Source organism: Entelurus aequoreus, linkage group LG05 (assembly GCF_033978785.1).
Source record: "Entelurus aequoreus isolate RoL-2023_Sb linkage group LG05, RoL_Eaeq_v1.1, whole genome shotgun sequence".
NCBI lineage: Eukaryota > Metazoa > Chordata > Actinopteri > Syngnathiformes > Syngnathidae > Entelurus > Entelurus aequoreus.
The window spans coordinates 3,563,515-3,588,801 of record NC_084735.1 but is presented as its reverse complement, the minus strand read 5'-3'; the positions used below and the strand labels follow the sequence as shown (position 1 = coordinate 3,588,801).

Here is a 25,287-nt window from a genome sequence, read left to right as displayed (position 1 = left end):
TGGAGAGTCATTCGCAGTCGGGCACTAACGCGGGGCAAAGCAAACGTGCACTTGTAACGCTAATAATTGCTAATTCATGCTGGGCCTCGTTAGAAGGGAGTCGGCCGTGAGCAACATTCAAAGCGGGAAGTGGCGGCGTTGGGAGCGACTGTTTGGTCACTGAGGTGACTGTCGTCATGGGGGGGTGCAGTCGATGGAGTTCGGGGCCGGAAAAGACCACTTAACCTTGTTGGGCTTGGTTCTGTCAGCTGGGATAATGGATGCAGGCATGCACTGCTCAATGTGTGTGTGTGTGTGTGTGTGTGTGTGTGTGTGTGTGTGTGTGTGTGTGTGTGTGTGTGTGTGTGTGTGTGTGTGTGTGTGTGTGTGTGTGTGTGTGTGTGTGTGTGTCAGGCCGTGTACACCGCCTCTTTTCCTGAGGACATCGGCCCGAACAAGGGTGTGCTGACCGTGGGAGCGACAGATGCTGACTCAGGCTCCAGTGCGGAGATCCAATATTCACTCTTTGGCATCGGCGTGGAAGACTTCTACATGGACGCCAACACGGGTACACTTAATCATGTCTTCCTTGGCTAGTACCCTAAATCATGTCTTCCTTGGCTCGTACCCTAAATCACATCTTTCTTGGCTGGTACCCTAAATCATGTCTTCCTTGGCTAGTACCCTAAATCATGTCTTCCTTGGCTGGTACCCTAAATCACATCTTTCTTGGCTGGTACCCTAAATCATGTCTTCCTTGGCTCGTACCCTAAATCATGTCTTCCTTGGCTAGTACCCTAAATCATGTCTTCCTTGGCTCGTACCCTAAATCATGTCTTCCTTGGCTAGTACCCTAAATCACATCTTTCTTGGCTGGTACCCTAAATCATGTCTTCCTTGGCTAGTATCCTAAATCACATCTTTCTTGGCTTGTACCCTAAATCATGTCTTCCTTGGCTAGTACCCTAAATCATGTCTTCCGTGGCTCGTACCCTAAATCACATCTTTCTTGGCTGGTACCCTAAATCATGTCTTCCTTGGCTAGTATCCTAAATCACATCTTTCTTGGCTTGTACCCTAAATCATGTCTTCCTTGGCTCGTACTAAGGCTGCAGCTAACGATTATTTTTCTATCGATTAATCTATAGATTATTTTTTCGATTAATCGGTTAATCTATAGATTATTTTTTCGATTCATCTATAGATTATTTTTCCTTTTACCGATTATTTTTTATTTTATTTTATTTAAAATGAAGATGAAAAAATAAAAGTAGGCCAGTTTTTTCAAAAGGCATGGCTTTTATTTACAAAAAAAAAAATTATGGCCACTCAGTCAACATTTACAACAACATAACAAAATATTCTGTAACAATGTAAACATTTAAAACTTTTAACATTTAACAAAATTAAAAGTAGCTTATTTGCTTTTTAATGTGCAAATATAAAAGTAAACATCCAGTGCAAATCTTAATATTCTGCAATAGTATAAGCATTTCAAAAGTAAAAGTATTGCTTATTTTGCTTTAAAATGTGCAAAAATAAAGATAAACATCCAATACAAAAAAGTGCAAAAGGAAATATTCTGTAACAAAAGTGTAAACATTTCAACAAAAGTGAAAGTATTGCTTATTTGCTAAAATGTGCAAAAATAAAGATAAACATCAATACAAAAAAGTGCCAATCTAAATATTCTGGAGCACTGTAAACATTAAGTATTGCTTTTAAAATGTGCAAAATAAACATCCAGTCCAACACAGTACACAATAACCAATTCTACTCATTCCAGTGAGTGACTAACAGTTGTAATGAAGAAAGGTTAGCATGTCTACTTGCTTTGCTTCTTTTCATGTTTACAATATTCCCAGCAGCTGAAAATAGGCGCTCAGAAGGGGTCGATGTGGCTGGAACTGAGAGGTAATTAGCCTTCACCTCAAACCAGGACTGCGAGTGAGCTGAGCTGCAGTTTAAGTTTCTAGAAGGTCAACGGGCTCATAGTGATGTTACTAGTAGTTGACTGGGAGGTGTTTATTATCATTTGGGGAGAGTCCGCTGCCTGATGCTCACCTGCTAAACACCTATCTGCTCCACGCTGAAGCGCTGACTACATGCGCTCTGAATACGCACTGCTGATTGGCTGATAATGCTTCGTGTGTACCAATCAGATGGTTGTGTGGGTGGGACAATGCTGCGTGTGTACCAATCAGATGGTTGTATGGGTGGGACAATGCTGCGTGTGTACCAATCAGATGGTTGTGTGGGTGGGACAATGCTGCGTGTGTACCAATCAGATGGTTGTGTGGGTGGGACAATGCTGCGTGCTGAGACAGAGGCAGCCGCAGAAGGAGCAAAGCAGCTTGTTAACACTTTAGCAGCTAAAGTTAGCTTTAGCTTAGAAACTCGTTCGGTACACCCCCGTACCGAACCGAAAGCCCCGTACCGAAACGGTTCAATACAAAACACATAACGTTACACCCCTAGCAGATACAAATGACACATTCATGTTTTTGTGTAATGATGACAACGTATGCTAACGCGGACGATTGACAAGTTGATGGTTGATGGTTTTCATTTCAAATGTTCGTTCATAGCCGTTGTGCTGCTATGATAGGCCATTTATGCTCGACACTGTGCATACAACAACATTATTAGGCTGTGTATTGAAATACTCCCACACTTTTGACCACTTTTGGCGTGCGTTTTTCCCCTCGCTCGCACAGTCTGCTTTGCGCTCCGCCATGACGGTAGTGTGACGTAATTATGCGACGCGTCGACGCACAAAAACGGCGTCGACGTATTTACATAACCGATGACGTCGACTACGTCGACTACGTCGACGCGTCGTTTCAGCCTTAGCTCGTACTCTAAATCACATCTTCCTTGGCTAGTACCCTAAATCATGTCTTCCTTGGCTAGTACCCTAAATCATGTCTTCCTTGGCTAGTACCCTAAATCATGTCTTCCTTGGCTCGTACCCTAAATCATGTCTTCCTTGGCTCGTACCCTAAATCACATCTTCCTTGGCTAGTACCATAAATCATGTCTTCCTTGGCTCGTACCCTAAATCATGTCTTCCTTGGCTCGTACCCTAAATCATGTCTTCCTTGGCTCGTACCCTAAATCATGTCTTCCTTGGCTGGTACCCTAAATCATGTCTTCCTTGGCTAGTACCCTAAATCATGTCTTCCTTGGCTCGTACCCTAAATCATGTCTTCCTTGGCTCGTACCCTAAATCATGTCTTCCTTGGCTAGTACCCTAAATCATGTCTTCCTTGGCTCGTACCCTAAATCATGTCTTCCTTGGCTAGTACCCTAAAGCATGTCTTCCTTGGCTGGTACCCTAAATCATGTCTTCCTTGGCTGGTACCCTAAATCATGTCTTCCTTGGCTAGTACCCTAAATCATGTCTTCCTTGGCTGGTACCCTAAATCATGTCTTCCTTGGCTGGTACCCTAAATCATGTCTTCCTTGGCTCGTACCCTAAATTACGTATTTCTTGGCTGGTACCCTAAATCAGTGGTCCCCAACCACCGGGCCGCGGCCGGACCGATTGGTACCGGGCCGCGCAAGAAATTTAAAAAAATAAATAAATAAATAAAAAAACTCTTGTTATTAATTAGTAAGTATACATTTTTTGAGCCTTTTTAGAGAAAATCATATCATTGTAGTAAATTATGCAAATTACTCGATGATGTCATGGTGACCACGCCCATAGCCACGCCCATAGCCACGCCCCCACCGCCACAGGTATCTTGGCAGTTTATGGGAAACACTGGACGTACACATACAAAACTGAACTGTGACCACTAGGTGTCGCCAAAAAAACATTTACCACTCCACTTCAACTTGATGACGAGTCTAAATTGCCTTTGACGTGATAGAAAAGACGTTGGACTAAATTGTGCGTAACACTTGTGTTTGTGTTCAGGCGAGCTGCGCACGGCGGCGCCCATGGACCGCGAAACCACGCCCGCCTACAAGCTCATCGCCCAGGCGACGGACGGAGGCGGCCTCTTCTGCCGCGCCGACGTCTCCCTCAGGGTCTTGGACGTGAACGACAACCCGCCCTCGTTCGCGTCCTCGCGCTACGCGGCGAGCGTGTACGAGAACGCCGCCGCCAACACCCTCCTCACGCGGCTGCAGGCCAGCGACCCCGACGAAGGCCTCAACCGGACCGTGGTCTACTCCCTGCTGGACTCGGCCGACGGCTTCTTCTCCATCGACCCGGTTTCCGGGGTGGTGGTTCTGGAGAGGACCCTGGACCGGGAGAGCCGGGACTCCTATCGGCTGCGCGTACGGGCCAGCGACCAAGCCGGGCTGCAGGGGGCGCTGTTTTCTCAGGTTGGTGTTTATTTCGTTTTTGCCTCATTCTTGTGAGAATCCTGCGTGTGACAGGCGCATTAAATCAATGCAAAATTTCTAACGTCAGCATGCCGACAGGTAAAATGCGACAATGTTACAGTTACACGACTCCGAAGTGTACAGAAGGCATGCAAAATTTGTGAAAAAAAATTATAGCGTTAGCATGCCAATAATTAGCATGTTGTATGTACGAAGTTATATAACTCTGTAGCATACGCATGCAAAATTTGCTCAAAAATAGTTAACATTCTAACGTTAGCATGCTAGCAATTAGCATGTATTGTGTACTAACGTATATGACGCCGAAGCGTACGCATGCAAAATTTGCTTTAAAAAAATAAAAATAAAGTTAGCATGCTAACAATTAGCATGTGTCACGTACCAGGTTGTATATACGCATGCACAATTTAAAAATAAAAAAATAAAAAAAATTGCATGCTAACAATTAGCATGTGCCACGTACCAAGTTTTATATACGCATGCACAATTAAAAAAAAAAAAAAAAAAAAAAAAAAGCTAGCTCGTAACATAATCATTCTAACAATATAGCATGTGTGACGTACCAAGTTATGAGTCTAGGGCGTACGCATGCAAAATTTGCTAAAAGAATAAAATAAAATTAGCATGCTAACAATTAGCCCAGTTTTATATACACATGCACAATTAAAAAAACAATTAGCATGTATTGTGTACTAAGTTATATGACGCCAAAGCGTACGCATGCAAAATTTGCTTTAAAAAAAAAAAAAAGTTAGCATGCTAACAATTAACATGTGTCATGTACCAAGTTGTATATACACATGCACAATTAAAAAAAAAAAAAAAAAAAAATTGCATGCTAACAATTAGCATGTGCCACGTACCAAGTTTTATATACGCATGCACAATTAAAAAAAAAAAATAAAAAAAAAAAGATAGCTCGTAACTTAATCCTTTTAACAATATAGCATGTGTGACGTACCAAGTTATGAGTCTAGGGCGTACGCATGCAAAATTTGCTAAAAAAATAAAATAAAATTAGCATGCTAACAATTAGCCCAGTTTTATATACACATGCACAATTAAAAAAACAATTAGCATGTATTGTGTACTAAGTTATATGACGCCAAAGCGTACGCATGCAAAATTTGCTTTTAAAAAAAGAAAAAGTTAGCATGCTAACAATTAGCATGTGTCATGTACCAAGTTGTATATACACATGCACAATTTAAAAAAAAAAAAAAAAAGGTAGCTCGTAACTTAATCATTCTAACAGTATAGCATGTGTGACGTTCCAAGTTATGAGTCTAGGGCGTACGCATGCAAAATTTGCTAAAAAAATAAAATAAAATTAGCATGCTAACAATTAGCCAAGTTTTATATACACATGCACAATTAAAAAAACAATTAGCATGTATTATGTACTATGTTATATGACGCCAAAGTGTACGCATGCAAAATTTGCTTTAAAAAAAAATAAAGTTAGCATGCTAACAATTAGCATGTGTCACGTACCAGGTTGTATATACGCATGCACAATTTAAAAATTAAAAAAATAGAAAAATTGCATGCTAACAATTAGCATGTGCCACGTACCAAGTTTTATATACGCATGCACAATTTAAAAAAAAAAAAAAAAAAAAAAAGCTAGCTCGTAACTTAATCATTCTAACAATATAGCATGTGTGACGTACCAAGTTATGAGTCTAGGGCGTACGCATGCAAAATTTGCTAAAAAAATAAAATAAAATTAGCATGCTAACAATTAGCCCAGTTTTATGTACACATGCACAATTAAAAAAACAATTAGCATGTATTGTGTACTAAGTTATATGACGCCAAAGCGTACGCATGCAAAATTTGCTTTAAAAAAAAAATAAAGTTAGCATGCTAACAATTAGCATGTGCCACGTACCAAGTTTTATATACGCATGCACAATTAAAAAAAAGAAAAAAAAAAGCTAGTCCGTAACTTAATCATTCTAACAATATAGCATGTGTGACGTACCAAGTTATGAGTCTACGGCGTACGCATGCAACATTTGCTAAAAAAATAAAATAAAATTAGCATGCTAACAATTAGCCCAGTTTTATGTACACATGCACAATTAAAAAAACAATTAGCATGTATTGTGTACTAAGTTATATGACGCCAAAGCGTACGCATGCAAAATTTGCTTTAAAAAAAAAAAAAGTTAGCATGCTAACAATTAGCATGTGTCATGTACCAAGTTGTATGAATCGTAGGCATACGCATGCAGCATTTTCTTTAAAAAAAAAAAAAAGCCAGCTTGTAACATTTACATGCTAGCAATGTAGCACGTGTCATATAGCAAGTTATTTCATTTTCACCACAAACTTGTTTAAGACTAGACAGGAAGTAAAAAACACCAACAAGTCAGACATGAAAAGGATGAGCATGGTTTCCTGTGAAAGGTACCACCTCCAGCTGTGCTGTGAGGACATGAGTAGATTGTCATTAAGATCAATGCTTATCACAGCCGTCTCCAAGGCGACGGCTGCGGCAAGAGCAGCTCTCTGCTGCCCTCCAGAGGCTGCAGAGGGAAATACATAACAAAGGTTTTCCAGGCCAGGGACTCATGCTTTGAAGCGGAGTGCCTAGGACTTAAAAATAGGGATGTCCGATAATGGCTTGTTTGCCGATATCCGATATTGTCCGACTCTTAATTACCGATACCGATATCAACCGATACCGATATATACAGTCGTGGAATTAACACATTATTAGAGATGTCCGATAATATTGGCCTGCCGATATTATCGGCCGATACATGCGTTAAAATGTAATATCGGAAATTATCGGTATCGTTTTTTTATTTTTTTATTTTTTTATTAAATCAACATAAAAACAAAACCAAAAAAAATATTTATTTTATTTTATTTTTTTTTCATAAAGAAATACAATCATGTGTGCTTACGGACTGTATCCCTGCAGACTGTATTGATCTATATTGATATATAATGTATATATTGTAGGGATGTCCGATAATATCGGCCTGCTATTATCGGCCGATAAATGCGTTAAAATGTAATATCGGAAATTATCGGTATCGGTTTTTTAATTATCTGTATCGTTTTTTTTTTTAAATGTTTTGTTTTTTTTGTTTTTATTAAATCAACATAAAAAACACAAGATACACTTACAATTAGTGCACCAACCCAAAAAACCTCCCTCCCCCCATTACTTTCTGTTATCAATATTCTGCTTCCTACATTATATATCAATATATATCAATACAGTCTGCAAGGGATACAGTCCGTAAGCACACATGATTGTGCGTGCTGCTGCTCCACTAATAGTACTAACCTTTAACACTTCATTTGACTCATTTTCATTCATTACTAGTTTCTATGTAACTGTTTTTATATTGTTTTACTTTCTTTTTTATTCAAGAAAATGCTTTTAATTTAGTTATCTTATTTTATTATTTTTAAAAAAAAAGTACCTTATCTTCACCATACCTGGTTGTCCAAATTAGGCATAATAATGTGTTAATTCCACGACTGCATATATCGGTTGATATCGGTATCGGTAATTAAAGAGTTGGACAATATCGGCATATCGGATATCGGCAAAAAGCCATTATCGGACATCCCTAGTTTGTAGTTACTGATGTGTCCGATGATCTTTGCTTGCGTGTCCACCAGGTGGACTTGACCGTCTTGGTCTTGGACGTCAACGACAACGCCCCGGTATTCCAGAGGCGGGACTATGCCGTGACCGTCCCCGAGGACGTGGCGGTGGGCACCGAGGTGCTCCGAGTGCTGGCCACGAGCGCCGACATCGGTCCCAACGCCGACATCGCCTACAGGATCCGCTCGGGCAATGAGTTGGCCAAGTTCTCCATGGACAGGATCCTCGGTGAGTTCGCGACAAGTCTCGACGCCGTCCGGGTTCCCGACGTGACTTGCCCGTCTCTTCCAGGGTCCGTTTTCGTGAGCGACGACTTGGACTTCGAGGTGTGCAAGGACTACTACCTGACGGTGGAGGCCTGGGACGGCGGCAGTCCTCCGCTCAGCGCCGCCACCATGGTGAGCATCCAGCTGATGGACGTCAACGACAACGCCCCGGCTTTCAGTCAGGACGTCTACAACGTGCTGGTGGGCGAGGACGCACCGGTCGGACATTCCATAACCAAGGTAGCGTTGGATGCACTTTGACCCGCCGCCGTGTGTTCGTGAGCTGAATGCTTCACTTCAGGTGCTGGCAGAGGACCTGGACAGCCAAGTCAATGGACGCATCACCTACTCCATCCTCAAAGGTGACCGCGCTAACCACTTCTGGATCGACCCGGTGACGGGGCTCCTCAAAGTCAATAAGCGTCTGGACCGAGAGCTGGTAAGGACGCCAAAGGTCTCGGCGGGAATCCATAATCATTTTCCGGTTCACGACTCGACTCAAGGTTAACGTGCGCTGAAGGATGACATTATGCAGACGGAACAAAGCCTGAGCACCTTTTTGTCGGACCACATAAAATGATGTGGCGGGCCACCTTAAATAATGTAGCGGACCACATATAATTATGTGGCAGGCCACATAAATAATGGTAGGCCACATAAATAATGTATAGCCGACCACAAAACTAACGTGGTAGGCCACATAAATAATGTAGAGGACCACATAAAATTATGTGGCAGGCCACATAAATAATGGTAGGCCACATAAATAATGTATAGCCGACCACATAAAATAACGTGGTAGGCCACCTAAATAATGTAGAGGACCACATAACATTATGTGGCAGGCCACGTAAATAATGGTAGGCCACATAAATAATGTATAGCCGACCACATAAAATGATGTGGTAGGCCACATAAATAATGTAGAGGACCACATAAAATTATGTGGCAGGCCACATAAATAATGGTAGGCCACATAAAAAATGTATAGCCGACCACATAAAATGATGTGGTAGGCCACGTAAATAATGTAGAGGACCACATTAAGTAATGTGGTGGACATCATAAATAATGTGACGGACCAAATAAATGACGTATAGCTGACCACATAAAACGATGTGGCGGGCCACATTAAATAATGTAGCGGAGCACATAAAATGAAGTGGTGGGCCACTTTAAATAATGTGCTGGACCACATAAAGTGGTGGATCAAAAAAGTCATGTATAGCGGAACACATAAAATGATGTGGCGGGCCACATTAAATAATGTAGCGGACCATATAAAATGATGTGGCGGGCCACGTTAAATAATGTAGCGGACCACATACAATTATGTGGTGGGCCACCTAAATAATGTAGCGGAGCACATACAATTATGTGGCGGGCCACCTTAAATAATGTAGCGGACCACATACAATTATGTGGTGGGCCACTTTAAATAATGTAGCGGACCACATACAATTATGTGGTGGGCCACATTAAATAATGTAGCGGACCACATACAATTATGTGGTGGGCCACATTAAATAATGTAGCGGACCACATACAATTATGTGGTGGGCCACATTAAATAATGTAGCGGACCACATACAATTATGTGGTGGGCCACATTAAATAATGTAGCGGACCACATAAAATGATGTGGTGGGCCACCTTAAATAATGTGCTGGACCACATAAATAAAGTGGTGGATCAAATAAGTCATGTATAGCGGACCACATAAAATGATGTGGTGGGCCACCTTAAATAATGTAGTGGACCACATAAATAAAGTGGCAGATGAAATAAATCATGTACAGCGAATCAGGGCAGGTCACATGAAATGACATGGTGGGCCACTTTATATAATGTTGGCAGCCATTTTCAAGTTAGTTTTCCAGCTGTGGCACACACCTGCCCTCAGCTGGCCCCTCCCCCTTGCAGGTGTGGCACACACCTGCACTCAGCTGGCCCCTCCCCCTTGCAGGTGTGGCACACACCTGCCCTCAGCTGGCCCCTCCCCCTTGCAGGTGTGGCACACACCTGCACTCAGCTGGCCCCTCCCCCTTGCAGGTGTGGCGCTACACCCTGTCAGTGCAAGCCTTCGACAGCGGCTCCCCCGCCATGTCCTCCAGCGTCGCCGTCAACGTGGACGTCGCCGACGTCAACGACAACGCGCCCGTTTTCACCCCGCCCAACGCCACGGCCGTGGTCCAGGTAAGGGTGTGACCCCCCGGGTCTGTGCCGCAGCCAGGTGACGCCCGCCTTCCCACCCCCGCAGCTGAGCCAGACTCCGGGCAGCGTCCTCCTGCAGCTGTCCGTCAGCGACAAAGACTCCCCCAGGAACGGGCCGCCCTTTGAGTTCCGCCTCCTTTCCGGGAACGAGGGAGGGTTCTTCACCTTGGACCAGACCGGGACGCTGAGGTCCGATGGCGTCTTCGGGCCCGAGTCCCCGAGGGAGTTCACCCTCGAAGTCCAGGTTGGATATCTTGTTTGTTTCCTCCCCGTGAGTGGAGTCACTTCCTGTTTCCCGTGAGTGGAGTCACTTCCTGTTTCCCGTGAGTGGACTCACTTCCTGTTTCCTCGTCAGGCCCGCGACTCCGGCAGACCTCCTCTGGTGTCGTCTTCCTGGCTCTTCCTGCGGGTCATCGGGAACAGTCAGTACAAGCCCGCCGCCTCGTCCTTGGAGGTCATCGTCGTCACGGCAACCGACACCTTCCAGGGCGGCCTGATCGGTCGCATCCACGCCACGGACCGGGACAGCAACGACGCGCTGTCCTTTACCCAGAAGCCCCAGCCCCAAAGCATGTTCAGCATTAACAGACGAGACGGCAGCGTGACGGCTCTCCCAGGCTTGGAGCCCGGCAGGTTTGGAAAACACCGTTAGACATTCCCTCCAGGACTTCACCTTGATGGCACCAATTCACGGATAAGATGCTAGCTTAAAATGTTAGCATGCTACCTTTAGACAAGTTAACGTACTTTTAAGATGGTTTCAAGGATCAAAACCCATGATTTGTAGGTTTAAATGAATGAAATTAGCTAAAGTGTTAGCATGCTAAAGTTAGCATGCTAGCATAGGACAAGTTAACATACTTTTAAGATGGTTTCAAGGATCAAAAGCCATGATTTGTCGGTTTAAATGAATGAAATTAGCTAAAATGTTAGCATGCTAAAGTTAGCATGCTAGCACAGGACAAGTTAACATACTTTTAAGATGGTTTCAAGTATCAAAAGCCTTGATTTGTAGGTTTAAATGAGCTAAAATGTTAGCATGCTAAAGTTAGCATTGGACAAGTTAACATACTTTTAAGATGGTTTCAAGGATCCAAACCCATGATTTGTAGGTTCAAACGAATGAAGTGAGATAAAATAATAGCTTAAAATGTTTGCATACTAAAGTTAACATGCTACCATTCGACAAGTTAACATACATTTAAGATGATTTCGAGTATCAAAACCCATGATTTGTAGGTTTAAACGAATGAAATGCGATAAAATGCTACCATAGGAACAAATTAACATACTTTTAAGATGGTGTCAAGTATCAAAAGCCATGATTTGTAGGTGCTATCTTAAAAACGTTAGCATGCTAAAGTTAACGTGCTACCATAGGACAAGTTAACATACTTTTAAGATGGTTTCAAGGATCAAAAGGCAATGATTTGTAGGTTTAAACGAATGAAATGAGTTAAAATACTAGCTTAAAATGTTAGCATGCTACCATTAGACAAGTTTACATACATTTAAGATGGTTTCAAGTATCAAAACCCATGATTTGTAGGTTTAAATGAATGAAATGAGATAAAATGCTACCATAGGACAAGTTAACATACTTTTAAGATGGTTTCAAGGATCAAAAGCCTTGATTTGTCGGTTTAAATAAATGAAATTAGCTAAAATGTTAGCATGCTAAAGTTAGCATGCTAGCATAGGACAAGTTAACATACTTTTAAGATGGTTTCAAGTATCAAAAGCCATGATTTGTCGGTTTAAACGAATGAAATGAGTTAAAATACTAGCTTAAAATGTTAGCATGCTACCATTAAAGTTTACATACATTTAAGATGGTTTCAAGTATCAAAAGCCATGATTTGTAGGTTTAAATGAATGAAATTAGCCAAAATGTTTGCATGCTAAAGTTAGCATGCTACCATAGGACAAGTTAACATACTTTTAAGATGGTTTCAAGAATCCAAACCCATGATTTGTAGGTTTAAATGAATGAAATGAGATAAAATGCTACCATAGTACAAGTTAACATACTTTTAAGATGGTTTCAAGGATCAAAAGCCATGATTTGTAGGTTTAAACAAATGAAATTAGCTAAAATGCTAGCTTATAATGTTAGCATGCTAAAATTAACATGCTACCATAGGGCAAGTTAATGTACTTTTAAGATAGTTTCAAGTATCAAAAGCCATGAGTTGTAGGTGCTAGCTTAAAATGTTAGCATGCTAAATATTTCAAAGTGGAATATTTAATGTGAATAATTGGAGCCATAAATATGTAAATAATTCATAACATGAATTTTGATTCATTACTATTTTTATTAGCAATGACAGATTCAAAGGGGAAAAAAAAGCCTTTTGTTATTAATGTCAACATTGCAACTTTTTCTCACCTCCGTACTAATATTTTGAGAATGTGCCGTTGAAAAACATGTAGCAAATGGCCCACACTTTGAACACCCACGGTCAGATTGTCCAAAATGGCTGCTGTTTGTCCTCCCAGGTACCAGATGAACGCCACAGTCAGCGACGGACGCTTTGCGGTGATCGCGGGCGTTTCGGTGCACGTGGAACAGCTGACCGAGGCTTTGTTGCGCAGCGCGCTCGCCTTGAGGTTCGGATCCATGTCCCCCGAGGACCTGCTGGGACGCCACCTGGGCCAGATCAAGCCGGCGCTGCGGACGCTGGCGGGCTGGCGATGGTCGCCGGGGCAACAGGACCCGCTTCACATCCTGGGCGTGCAGCCGGCGGAGGGCGAGGGCGGCGTGGACCTCCTCGTGGCCGTCGAGCGACCCGAGACGTCCGGCGCCGGGCGGGCGGGAGGCTTCTACTCGCCGTCGGAGGTGGCCGCCAAGCTGAAGGAGGCGGCGGCGAGGGGGCAACTGCGGGGGGTCCTGGCCGGGGCGGCGGCGGTGGGCGGCGCCTGCTCGGGGAAGCTGGCGTGCGGAGACAGGACGTGCGAGCAGGTGACGGCGACGGAGGCGGGCTCGACCGTCGCCTACAGCACGGAGAGGGTCAGCGTGGTGTCGCCGCGGTTCAGGCGGGTTGAGACGTGCACCTGTCTTGGTAAATCACACGCCAGCTGGCAGGCGCTCGTGCGGTGGACTTCATGTGCTCGTGTCCCCCCGCCAGGTGGGACATGCTCCGCCCCCGTGGAGCTCTGCCAGGGCCAGTCCTGTCCTGCGGACATGCGCTGTGTACGCACCGGCCCTACGGCGCCATCTGTCTGCCAGTGTCTACCCGAGCACCTGGACGAGTGTGCAGGTGTGTTCTTTATGTCTAACTTGGTACGGAACCTCATCATTTGCCACTTTCTGCCCCCCCCCTGCACTTTTTATAGTCCAGAAACAATGGAGCGCCATTAAATGGAGACAAGTCAGTGGTCCCCAACCACCGGTACCGGTCCGCGGACCGATTGGTACCGGGCCGCACAAGAAATGTAAAAAAAAAATAAATTTTTTTTTAAATTTTTTTTTTTAATGAAATCAACATAAAAAACAAAATACATACATTATATATCAATATAGATCAATACAGTCTGCAGGGATACAGTCCATAAGCACACATGATTGTATTTATTTATGTAAAAAAAACACAAAAAAAAACATTTTTTATTTTTATTTTAATTTTTTTTAATGAAATCAACATAAAAAACACAATACATACATTATATATCAATATAGATCAATACAGTCTGCAGGGATACAGTCCGTAAGCACACATGATTGTATTTATTTATGTAAAAAAAAAAAAAAAAAAAATTTTTTTTTTTTTAATGAAATCAACATAAAAAACACAATATATACATTATATATCTATATAGATCAATACAGTCTGCAGGGATACAGTCCGTAAGCACACATGATTGTATTTATTTATGTAAAAAAATAAATATATATATATATATATATATATATATATATTTATATATATATATATATATATATATATATATATATATATATATATATATTTTTTTTTTTTTTTTTTTAATGAAATCAGCATAAAAAACACAATACATACATTATATATCAATATAGATCAATACAGTCTGCAGGGATACAGTCCGTAAGCACACATGATTGTATTTATTTATGTAAAAAATAAAATAAAAATAAAAACATTTTTTATTATTATTTTTTTTTAATGAAATCAACATAAAAAACACAATATATACATTATATATCAATATAGATCAATACAGTCTGCAGGGATACAGTCCGTAAGCACACATGATTGTATTTATTTATGTAAAAAAAAAAAAAAAAAAACCAAACATTTTTTATTTATTTTTAAATTTTTTTTAATGAAATCAACATAAAAAACACAATACATACATTATATATCAATATAGATCAATACAGTCTGCAGGGATACAGTCCGTAAGCACACATGATTGTATTTATTTATGTAAAAAAAAAAAAAAAAATTATTTTATTTTATTTTATTTTTTTAATGAAATCAACATAAAAAACACAATACATACATTATATATCAATATAGATCAATACAGTCTGCAGGGATACAGTCCGTAAGCACACATGATTGTATTTATTTATGTAAAAAAAAAAAAAAAATTGTTATTTTTTAATTTTTTAAATGAAATCAACATAAAAAACACAATACATACATTATATATCAATATAGATCAATACAGTCTGCAGGGATACAGTCCGTAAGCACACATGATTGTATTTATTTATGTTAAAAAATAAATAAATAAAAAAATAAAATATTTTTTTTAAAAGTACACCCCCCCCACCGGTCCGTGGGACAAATTTTCAAGCGTTGACCGGTCCGCAGCTACAAAAAGGTTGGGGACCACTGCTGTAAGTGAATCGGAACCTCTTTACGTGGACATCATTTGCCACTTTCTGCCCCCCCCTGCACTTTTTATAGTCCAAAAACAATGGAGCGCCATTAAATGGAGACAAGTCAAACACTAGAGGCGGGCGGACAACCGACGTTTGTCCCTTTAGAGCGCCCACAAGTTACACACCGGTCGTCCCTAATCTAAATGAGTTCAACTTGGAGTCAAATGGGAATCAAATAGTTCCACACCAATAAAAATGCGTCAAATCGATCAAACCACACCCCCTTCAAGGGTTTTGGAGCACCCAAAATCTCAGTTTTTGTTGCAACATTAAGGAGAACTGCTGTCCGGTTTTTATATCTTGTTTTATTATCACATTACTGAGTCTCATTTGCAAGTATGACAATAGCGTATAGTCTATGATGTGTTGGTTTGTCAGTTCGCTCTTTTGTCGCGCCCTAAAAAGTGTTAATACTGTAAGTCAGTGGTCCCCAACCACCGGTACCGGTCCGCGGACCGATTGGTACCGGGCCGCACAAGAAATGTAAAAAAAAAAAAAATTTTTTTTTTTTTTTAATGAAATCAACATAAAAAACACAATATATATATCAATATATATCAATACAGTCTGCAGGGATACAGTCCGTAAGCACACATGATTGTATTTATTTATGTAAAAAAAAAAAAAAAAAAAAAAATATTATTATTATTTTTTTTAAAAATTAAATCAACATAAAAAACACAATATATACATTATATATCAATATAGATCAATACAGTCTGCAGGGATACAGTCCGTAAGCACACATGATTGTATTTATTTATGTAAAAAAAAAAAAAAACATTTTTTTTTTTTAATGAAATCAACATAAAAAACACAATACATACATTATATATCAATATAGATCAATACAGTCTGCAGGGATACAGTCCGTAAGCACACATGATTGTATTTATTTATGTAAAAAAAAACAAAAAACAAAAAAACAAAAAAAACTTTTTTTTTATTTATTTATTTTTTTTTTTTTAATGAAATCAACATAAAAAACAAAATACATACATTATATATCAATATAGATCAATACAGTCTGCAGGGATACAGTCCGTAAGCACACATGATTGTATTTATTTATGTTAAAAAAAAAAAAAAAATTTTTTTTTTTTTTTTTTTTTTAATGAAATCAACATAAAAAACACAATACATACATTATATATCAATATAGATCAATACAGTCTACAGGGAAACATTTTTTAATTTTTTTTTTTTTAAAATACACCCCCCCCCCCCCCCCCCCCACCGGTCCGTGGGACAAATTTTCAAGCGTTGACCGGTCCGCAGCTACAAAAAGGTTGGGGACCACTGCTGTAAGTGAATCGGAACCTCTTTACGTGGACATCATTTGCCACTTTCTGCCCCCCCCTGCACTTTTTATAATCCAAAAACAATGGAGCGCCATTAAATGGAGACAAGTCAAACACTAGAGGCGGGCGGACAACCGACGTTTGTCCCTTTAGAGCGCCCACAAGTTACACACCGGTCGTCCCTAATCTAAATGAGTTCAAGTTGGAGTCAAATGGGAATCAAATAGTTCCACACCAATAAAAATGCGTCAAATCAATCAAACCACACCCCCTTCAAGGGTTTTGGAGCACCCAAAATCTCAGTTTTTGTTGCAACATTAAGGAGAACTGCTGTCCGGTTTTTATATCTTGTTTTATTATCACATTACTGAGTCTCATTTGCAAGTATGACAATAGCGTATAGTCTATGATGTGTTGGTTTGTCAGTTCGCTCTTTTGTTGCGCCCCAAAAAGTGTTAATACTGTAAGTCAGTGGTCCCCAACCACCGGTACCGGTCCGCGGACCGATTGGTACCGGGCCGCACAAGAAATGTAAAAAAAAATAAAAAAATTTTTTTTTATTTTTTTAATGAAATCAACATAAAAAACACAATATATACATTATATATCAATATAGATCCATACAGTCTGCAGGGATACAGTCCGTAAGCACACATGATTGTATTTATTTATGTAAAAAAACCACAAAAAAAAACAATTTTTTTTTTTTTTTTTTTTTTAATGAAATCAACATAAAAAACACAATATATACATTATATATCAATATAGATCAATACAGTCTGCAGGGATACAGTCCGTAAGCACACATGATTGTATTTATTATTTATTTTTTAAAATACACACCCCCCCCCTCCCCCCCCCCACCGATCCGTGGGACAAATTTTCAAGCGTTGACTGGTCCGCAGCTACAAAAAGGTTGGGGACCACTGCTGTAAGTGAATCGGTGCCCGGTAGGACCGTCAGGATTCGGTCCGTGCCAAAAAAGTACCAGATTCGGGACCCATCCCTCTGACGGCAGTTTTTTTTTTTACCGCAGAATCTACTGATTTTCATTTTTTCATGTTCTAGTCTTTTGTAGCGCCCTAAAAAGTGTTCATACTGTAAGTATTGTACTTGTTGCACAGCGGCTGTTTGATCGGAACGTGCATCTTAGTTGTAGTTTTCATTAACAAATTTGAAAGTGTTAAAATCGCCATGTACAATCGCTAATGCTAATCAGTAGCATGTCAATGGCAAATCCAATATATATTAGCATCAAGCTAGTGCACTTTTGGAAAAGTGCACCCTTACTTTACTGATGTCGGAGCAATTTTTTGAGTCCATTTCTTTGTTGGCATGGAAAATTGCAACGTTACCTCAAGGTAGCTTGGCTGAGTCCGCTCTCAGTGCTGCTGGAGTGATCGCCAGTGAATCGGTACCCGGTAAGACCGGCGGGATTCGGTTTGTGCCAAAAAAGTACCGGATTCAGTACCTTCTCCTATGATGCCAGTTTACTGATTTTCATATTTTCTAGTCTCTCGTTGCGCCCTAAAAAGTGTTAATACTGTAAGTATTGTACTTATTACTGTTTGATTGTAACGTGCATCTTAGTTTTCATTAACAAATTCGTTAGTGTTGAGATCGCCATGTAAAATTGCTAATGCTAATCAGTAGCATGTCAATAGCAAATCCAATATATATTAGCATCCAGCTAGTGCACTTTGGGAAAAGTGGAGCCTTACTTTACTTACGTTGGAGCATTTTTGAGTGAAATCTACTGATTTTAATTTTCTAGTCTTTTGTTGTGTCCCAAAAAGTGTTGATACTGTAAGTTCACATGAATCGGTCGGGATTCAGTCCGTGCCAAAAAAGTACCGGATTCAGTACCTTCTCCTATGATGCCAGTTGACTGATTTTCATATTTTCTAGTCTCTCGTTGCGCCCTAAAAAGTGTTAATACTGTAAGTTCACATGAATCGGTGAAGGGTAAGACCGGCGGGATTTGGTCTGTGCCAAAAAAAGTACCGGATTCGGTACCTTCTCCTATGATGCCAGTTTACCGATTTTCATATTTTCTAGTCTCTCGTTGCGCCCTAAAAAGTGTTAATACTGCAAGTATTGTACTTATTACTGTTTGATTGTAACGTGCATCTTAGTTTTCATTAACAAATTCGGAAGTGTTGAGGTCGCCATGTAAAATCGCTAATGCTAATCAGTAGCATGTCAATAGCAAATCCAATGTATATTAGCATCAAGCTAGTGCACTTTTGGGAAAAGTGGAGCCTTACTTCACTTACGTTGGAGCATTTTTGAGTGAAATCTACTGATTTTAATTTTCTAGTCTTTTGTTGTGTCCCAAAAAGTGTTGATACTGTAAGTTCACATGAATCGGTTGGGATTCGGTCTGTGCCAAAAAAGTACCGGATTCGGTACCTATTGCTATGATGCCAGTTGACTGATTTTCATATTTTCTAGTCTCTTGTTGCGCCCTAAAAAGTGTTAATACTATAAGTATTGTACTTATTACTGACGTGCAGCTTAGTTTCATAAACACATTTGGAGGTGTTGAAATCGCCATATAAAATCGCTAATGCTAATCTGTAGCCTATCTATGACAAATCCAATATATATTAGCATCAAGCTAGTGCAATTTTGGGAAAAGTGGAGCCTTACTTTACTTACGTTGGAGCATTTTTGAGTGAAATCTACTGAATTTAATTTTCTAGTCTTTTGTTGTGTCCCAAAAAGTGTTGATACTGTAAGTTCACATGAATCGGTCGGGATTCGGTCTGTGCCAAAAAAGTACCAAATTCAGTACCTTCTCCTATGATGCCAGTTTACTGATTTTCATATTTTCTAGTCTCTCGTTGCGCCCTAAAAAGTGTTAATACTGCAAGTATCGTACTTACTACTGTTTGATTGTAACGTGCAGCTTAGTTTCATAAACACATTTGGAGGTGTTGAAATCGCCATATGAAATCGCTAATGCTAATCTGTAGCCTATCTATGACAAATCCAATATATATTAGCATCAAGCTAGTGCACTTTTGGGAAAAGTGGAGCCTTACTTTACTTACGTTGGAGCATTTTTGAGTGAAATCTACTGATTTAAAATTTCTAGTCTTTTGTTGTGTCCCACTGTAAGTTCACATGAATCGGTCGGGATTCAGTCTGTGCCAAAAAAGTACCAAATTCAGTACCTTCTCCTATGATGCCAGTTTACAGATTTTCATATTTTCTAGTCTCTCGTTGCGCCCTAAAAAGTGTTAATACTGCAAGTATCGTACTTATTACTGTTTGACTGTAACGTGCATCTTAGTTTTCATTAACAAATTCGGAAGTGTTGAGATCGCCATGTAAAATTGCTAATGCTAATCAGTAGCATGTCAATAGCAAATCCAATATATATTAGCATCAAGCTAGTGCACTTTGGGAAAAGTGGAGCCTTACTTTACTTACGTTGGAGCATCCATCCATCCATCTTCAACCGCTTATCCGGAATCGGGTCGCGGGGACAGCAGCTCCAGCAAAGACCCCCAGACTTCCCTCTCCAGAGCAACATTTGCGACTTCCTCCTGGGGAATCCCGAAGCGTTCCCAGGCCAGAGAGGAGATGTAATCCCCCCATCTGGTCCTTGGTCTGCCGCGGGGCCTCCTCCCAGTGGGACGTGCAACGAGGACCTCCCTAGGGAGACGCTCGTGAGGCATCCGCACGAGATGCCCGAACCACCTAAGCTGGCTCCTTTCCAAGCGAAGGAGCAGCGGCTCTACTCCGAGTCTCTCTCGGGTGACAGCACTTCTCACCCTATCTCTAAGGGAGATGCCAGCCACCCTTCTGAGGAAACTCATTTCGGCCGCTTGTATCCGCGATCTTATTCTTTCGGTCATTACCCACACTTCATGACCATAGGTGAGAGTAGGAATGTAGATAGCTCGGTAGACCGAGAGCTTTGCCTTCTGGCTCAGCTCTCGTTTCGTCACAACAGTGCGGCAGAGAGACTGCAATACTGCCCCAGCTGCTCCGATTCTCCGGCTGATTTCCTTCTCCATCTTTCCCTCACTCGTGAACAAGACCCCGAGATACTTAAACTCCTCCACCTGGGACAGAGTCCTGTCCCCTACCCGGACTGTACAAACCATCGGTTTCCTGCTGAGAACCATGGCCTCAGATTTGGAGATGCTGATCCTCATTCCAGCCGCTGAACACTCGGCTGCGAACTGATCCAGTGAGAGCTGAAGGTCACGAACCGAAGGTGCCATCAGGACCACATCATCTGCAAACAGCAGTGACGCAACCTTTAGCCCCCCGAGACGTATACCCTCTCCGCCATGGCCACGACTCCGCCTAGAAATCCTGTCCATGAAAATCACAAACAGGATAGGTGACAGAGCGCAGCCCTGGCGGAGACCAACCCCCACTGGAAACGGATCCGACTTACATCCAAGCACCCGGACACAACTCTCGCTTTGGTTGTACAGAGATTGGATGGCCCTCAACAGGGTTCCCCTCACTCCGTACTCCCTCAGCACCTCCCACAAGATCTCCCGAGGGACGCGGTCATACGCCTTCTCCAAATCCACAAAACACATGTAGACTGGATAGGCATACTCCCAGGCCCTCTCCAGGATTCCCGCAAGCGTAAAGAGTTGGTCAGTTGTTCCACGACCAGGACGGAATCCACATTGCTCCTCTTGAATCTGAGGTTCGACTATCGGCCGGACCCTCCTTTCCAGTACCTTGGCGTAAACTTTCCCAGGGAGGCTGAGTAGTGTGATACCCCTGTAATTAGCACACACCTTCTGGTCCCCCTTTTTGAAAAGGGGAACCACCACCCCAGTCTGCCACTCCCTCGGCACTGTCCCAGACTTCCACGCAATGTTGAAAAGGCGTATCAACCAAGACAGCCCATCAACACCCAGAGCCTTCAGCATTTCTGGACGGATCTCGTCAACCCCCGGAGCTTTGCCACTGTGGAGTTGTCTAACTACCTCAGTGACTTCACTCCGAGAGATCGACGTCGATCCCCCATCATCCTCAGGCCCTGCTCCTATCAGGGAGGGTGTGTCTGATGTATTTGGGTTCAGGAGTTCCTCAAAGTGCTCTTTCCAACGCCCCACGACTTCCTCACTTGAAGTCAGCAAAGTCCCATCCCTGCCGTACACAGCTTGGATGGTTCCCTGCTTCCCCCCCCTGAGGTGCCGTATGGTCTTCCAGAACAGCTTTGGTGCCGCCCGATAGTCCTTCTCCATGGATTCCCCGAACTGCTCCCACACCCTCTGCTTAGCTTCGTCCACAGCCACGGCCGCTGCCCTTCGGGCCCGCCGGTACCTTGCAACTGCCTCCGGAGTCCCCTGGGATAACATACCCCGGTAGGACTCCTTCTTCAGTCGGACGGCTTCCCTGACCACCACTGTCCACCAGGGTGTTCGAGGGTTACCGCCCCTTGCGGCACCTAAGACCTTCTGGCCACAGCTCGCATCTGCAGCTTTAGCAATAGAGGCTTTGAACATTGCCCATTCCTGTTCAATGTCCCCAACCTCCACAGGGATGGCAGAGAAGTCCCGCCGGAGGTGGGAGTTGAAGTCCTTCCGGACAGAGGACTCCTCCAAACGTTCCCAGTTCACCCGCACTACACGCTTGGGTTTGCCAGGTCTGTCCAGAGGTTTCCCCCGCCATCTAACCCAACTCACCACCAGATGGTGATCAGTTGACAGTTCAGCCCCTCTCTTCACCCGAGTGTCCAAAACATACGGCCTCAGATCAGCTGATACGATTACAAAATCGATCATTGATCTTTGGCCTAGGGTGCTCTGGTTGGAGCATTTTTGAGTGAAATCTACTGGTTTTAATTTTCTAGTCTTTTGTTGTGTCCCAAAAAGTGTTAATACTGTAAGTTCACATGAATCGGTCGGGATTCGGTCTGTGCCAAAAAAGTACCGGATTCAGTACCTTCTCCTATGATGCCAGTTTACTGATTTTCATGTTTTTTAGTCTCTCGTTGCACCCTAAAAAGTGTTAATACTCTAAGTATTGTACTTATTACTGTTTGACTGTAACGTGCATCTTAGTTTCATAAACACATTTGGAGGTGTTGAAATCGCCATATAAAATCGCTAATGCTAATCTGTAGCCTATCTATGACAAATCCAATATATATTAGCATCAAGCTAGTGCACTTTGGGAAAAGTGGAGCCTTACTTTACTTACGTTGGAGCATTTTTGAGTGAAATCTACTGATTTAAATGTTCTAGTCTTTTGTTGTGTCCCAAAAAGTGTTGATACTGTAAGTTCACATGAATCGGTGAATGGTAAGACCGGCGGGATTTGGTCTGTGCCAAAAAAAGTACCGGATTCGGTACCTATTGCTATGATGCCAGTTGACTGATTTTCATATTTTCTAGTCTCTTGTTGCGCCCTAAAAAGTGTTAATACTATAAGTATTGTACTTATTACTGACGTGCAGCTTAGTTTCATAAACACATTTGGAGGTGTTGAAATCGCCATATGAAATCGCTAATGCTAATCTGTAGCCTATCTATGACAAATCCAATATATATTAGCATCCAGCTAGTGCACTTTTGGGAAAAGTGGAGCCTTACTTTACTTACGTTGGAGCATTTTTGAGTGAAATCTACTGAATTTAATTTTCTAGTCTTTTGTTGTGTCCCAAAAAGTGTTGATACTGTAAGTTCACATGAATCGGTCGGGATTCGGTCTGTGCCAAAAAAGTACCGGATTCAGTACCTTCTCCTATGATGCCAGTTTACTGATTTTCATATTTTCTAGTCTCTCGTTGCGCCCTAAAAAGTGTTAATACTGCAAGTATTGTACTTATTACTGTTTGATTGTAACGTGCATCTTAGTTTTCATTAACAAATTCGGAAGAGTTGAGGTCGCCATGTAAAATCGCTAATGCTAATCAGTAGCATGTCAATAGCAAATCCAATGTATATTAGCATCAAGCTAGTGCACTTTTGGGAAAAGCGGAGCCTTACTTTACTTACGTTGGAGCATTTTTGAGTGAAATCTACTGATTTTAATTTTCTAGTCATTTGTTGTGTCCCAAAAAGTGTTGATACTGTAAGTTCACATGAATCGGTCGGGATTCGGTCTGTGCCAAAAAAGTACCGGCTTCAGTACCTTCTCCTAAGATGCCAGTTTACTGATTTTCATATTTTCTAGTCTCTCGTTGCGCCCTAAAAAGTGTTAATACTGCAAGTATCGTACTTATTACTGTTTGATTGTAACGTGCAGCTTAGTTTCATAAACACATTTGGAGGTGTTGAAATCGCCATATGAAATCGCTAATGCTAATCTGTAGCCTATCTATGACAAATCCAATATATATTAGCATCAAGCTAGTGCACTTTTGGGAAAAGTGGAGCCTTACTTTACTTACGTTGGAGCATTTTTGAGTGAAATCTACTGATTTAAATTTTCTAGTCTTTTGTTGTGTCCCAAAAAGTGTTAATACTGTAAGTTCACATGAATCGGTCGGGATTCGGTCTGTGCCAAAAAAGTACCGGATTCAGTACCTTCTCCTATGATGCCAGTTTACTGATTTTCATATTTTCTAGTCTCTCGTTGCGCCCTAAAAAGTGTTAATACCGCAAGTATCGTACTTATTACTGTTTGACTGTAACATGCAGCTTAGTTTTCATTAACAAATTCGGAAGTGTTGAGATCGCCATGTAAAATCGCTAATGCTAATCAGTAGCCTATCTATGACAAATCCAATACATATTAGCATCCAGCTAGTGCACTTTTGGGAAAAGTGGAGCCTTACTTTACTTACGTTGGAGCATTTTTGAGTGAAATCTACTGAATTTAATTTTCTAGTCTTTTGTTGTGTCCCAAAAAGTGTTAACACTGTAAGTATTGTACTTATTATTGTTTGATTGTAACGTGCATCTTAGTTTTCATTAACAAATTCGTTAGTGTTGAGATCGCCATGTAAAATCGCTAATGCTAATCAGTAGCATGTCAATAGCAAATCCAATATATATTAGCATCCAGCTAGTGCACTTTTGGGAAAAGTGGAGCCTTACTTTACTTACGTTGGAGCATTTTTGAGTGAAATCTACTGATTTAAATTTTCTAGTCTTTTGTTGTGTCCCAAAAAGTGTTGATACTGTAAGTTCACATGAATCGGTCGGGATTCGGTCTGTGCCAAAAAAGTACCGGATTCAGTACCTTCTCCTATGATGCCAGTTGACTGATTTTCATATTTTCTAGTCTCTCGTTGCGCCCTAAAAAGTGTTAATACCGCAAGTATTGTACTTATTACTGTTTGACTGTAACGTGCAGCTTAGTTTCATAAACACAATTGGAGGTGTTGAGATCGCCATATAAAATCGCTAATGCTAATCTGTAGCCTATCTATGACAAATCCAATATATATTAGCATCAAGCTAGTGCACTTTTGGGAAAAGTGGAGCCTTACTTTACTTACGTTGGAGCATTTTTGAGTGAAATCTACTGAATTTAATTTTCTAGTCTTTTGTTGTGCCCCAAAAAGTGTTAATACTGCAAGTATTGTATTTATTACTGTTTGACTGTAACGTGCATCTTAGTTTTCATCAACAAATTCGGAAGTGTTGAGATCGCCATGTAAAATCCCCAATGCTAATCAGTAGCATGTCAATAGCAAATCCAATATATATTAGCAACAAGCTAGCGCACGTA

At 41.3% G+C, this 25,287-nt stretch overlaps 1 protein-coding gene across 1 annotated transcript in view; it reads left to right on the top strand.

Moving 5' to 3' along the window:
* Nucleotides 1-193: 193 nt before the first annotated feature.
* The window catches only part of LOC133649515 (protocadherin Fat 3-like), a 106,277-nt gene continuing 81,183 nt past the window's right edge, over nucleotides 194-25,287 (top strand). Inside the window, exons 1-11 of the mRNA XM_062046103.1 lie at nucleotides 194-238; nucleotides 394-547; nucleotides 3,905-4,317; nucleotides 7,987-8,200; nucleotides 8,264-8,478; nucleotides 8,540-8,677; nucleotides 10,291-10,434; nucleotides 10,499-10,696; nucleotides 10,808-11,085; nucleotides 12,952-13,514; nucleotides 13,581-13,712. Coding sequence (XP_061902087.1) covers nucleotides 194-238; nucleotides 394-547; nucleotides 3,905-4,317; nucleotides 7,987-8,200; nucleotides 8,264-8,478; nucleotides 8,540-8,677; nucleotides 10,291-10,434; nucleotides 10,499-10,696; nucleotides 10,808-11,085; nucleotides 12,952-13,514; nucleotides 13,581-13,712 — 2,494 coding nt within the window. The remainder of the gene's footprint in view (nucleotides 239-393; nucleotides 548-3,904; nucleotides 4,318-7,986; nucleotides 8,201-8,263; nucleotides 8,479-8,539; nucleotides 8,678-10,290; nucleotides 10,435-10,498; nucleotides 10,697-10,807; nucleotides 11,086-12,951; nucleotides 13,515-13,580; nucleotides 13,713-25,287) is intronic.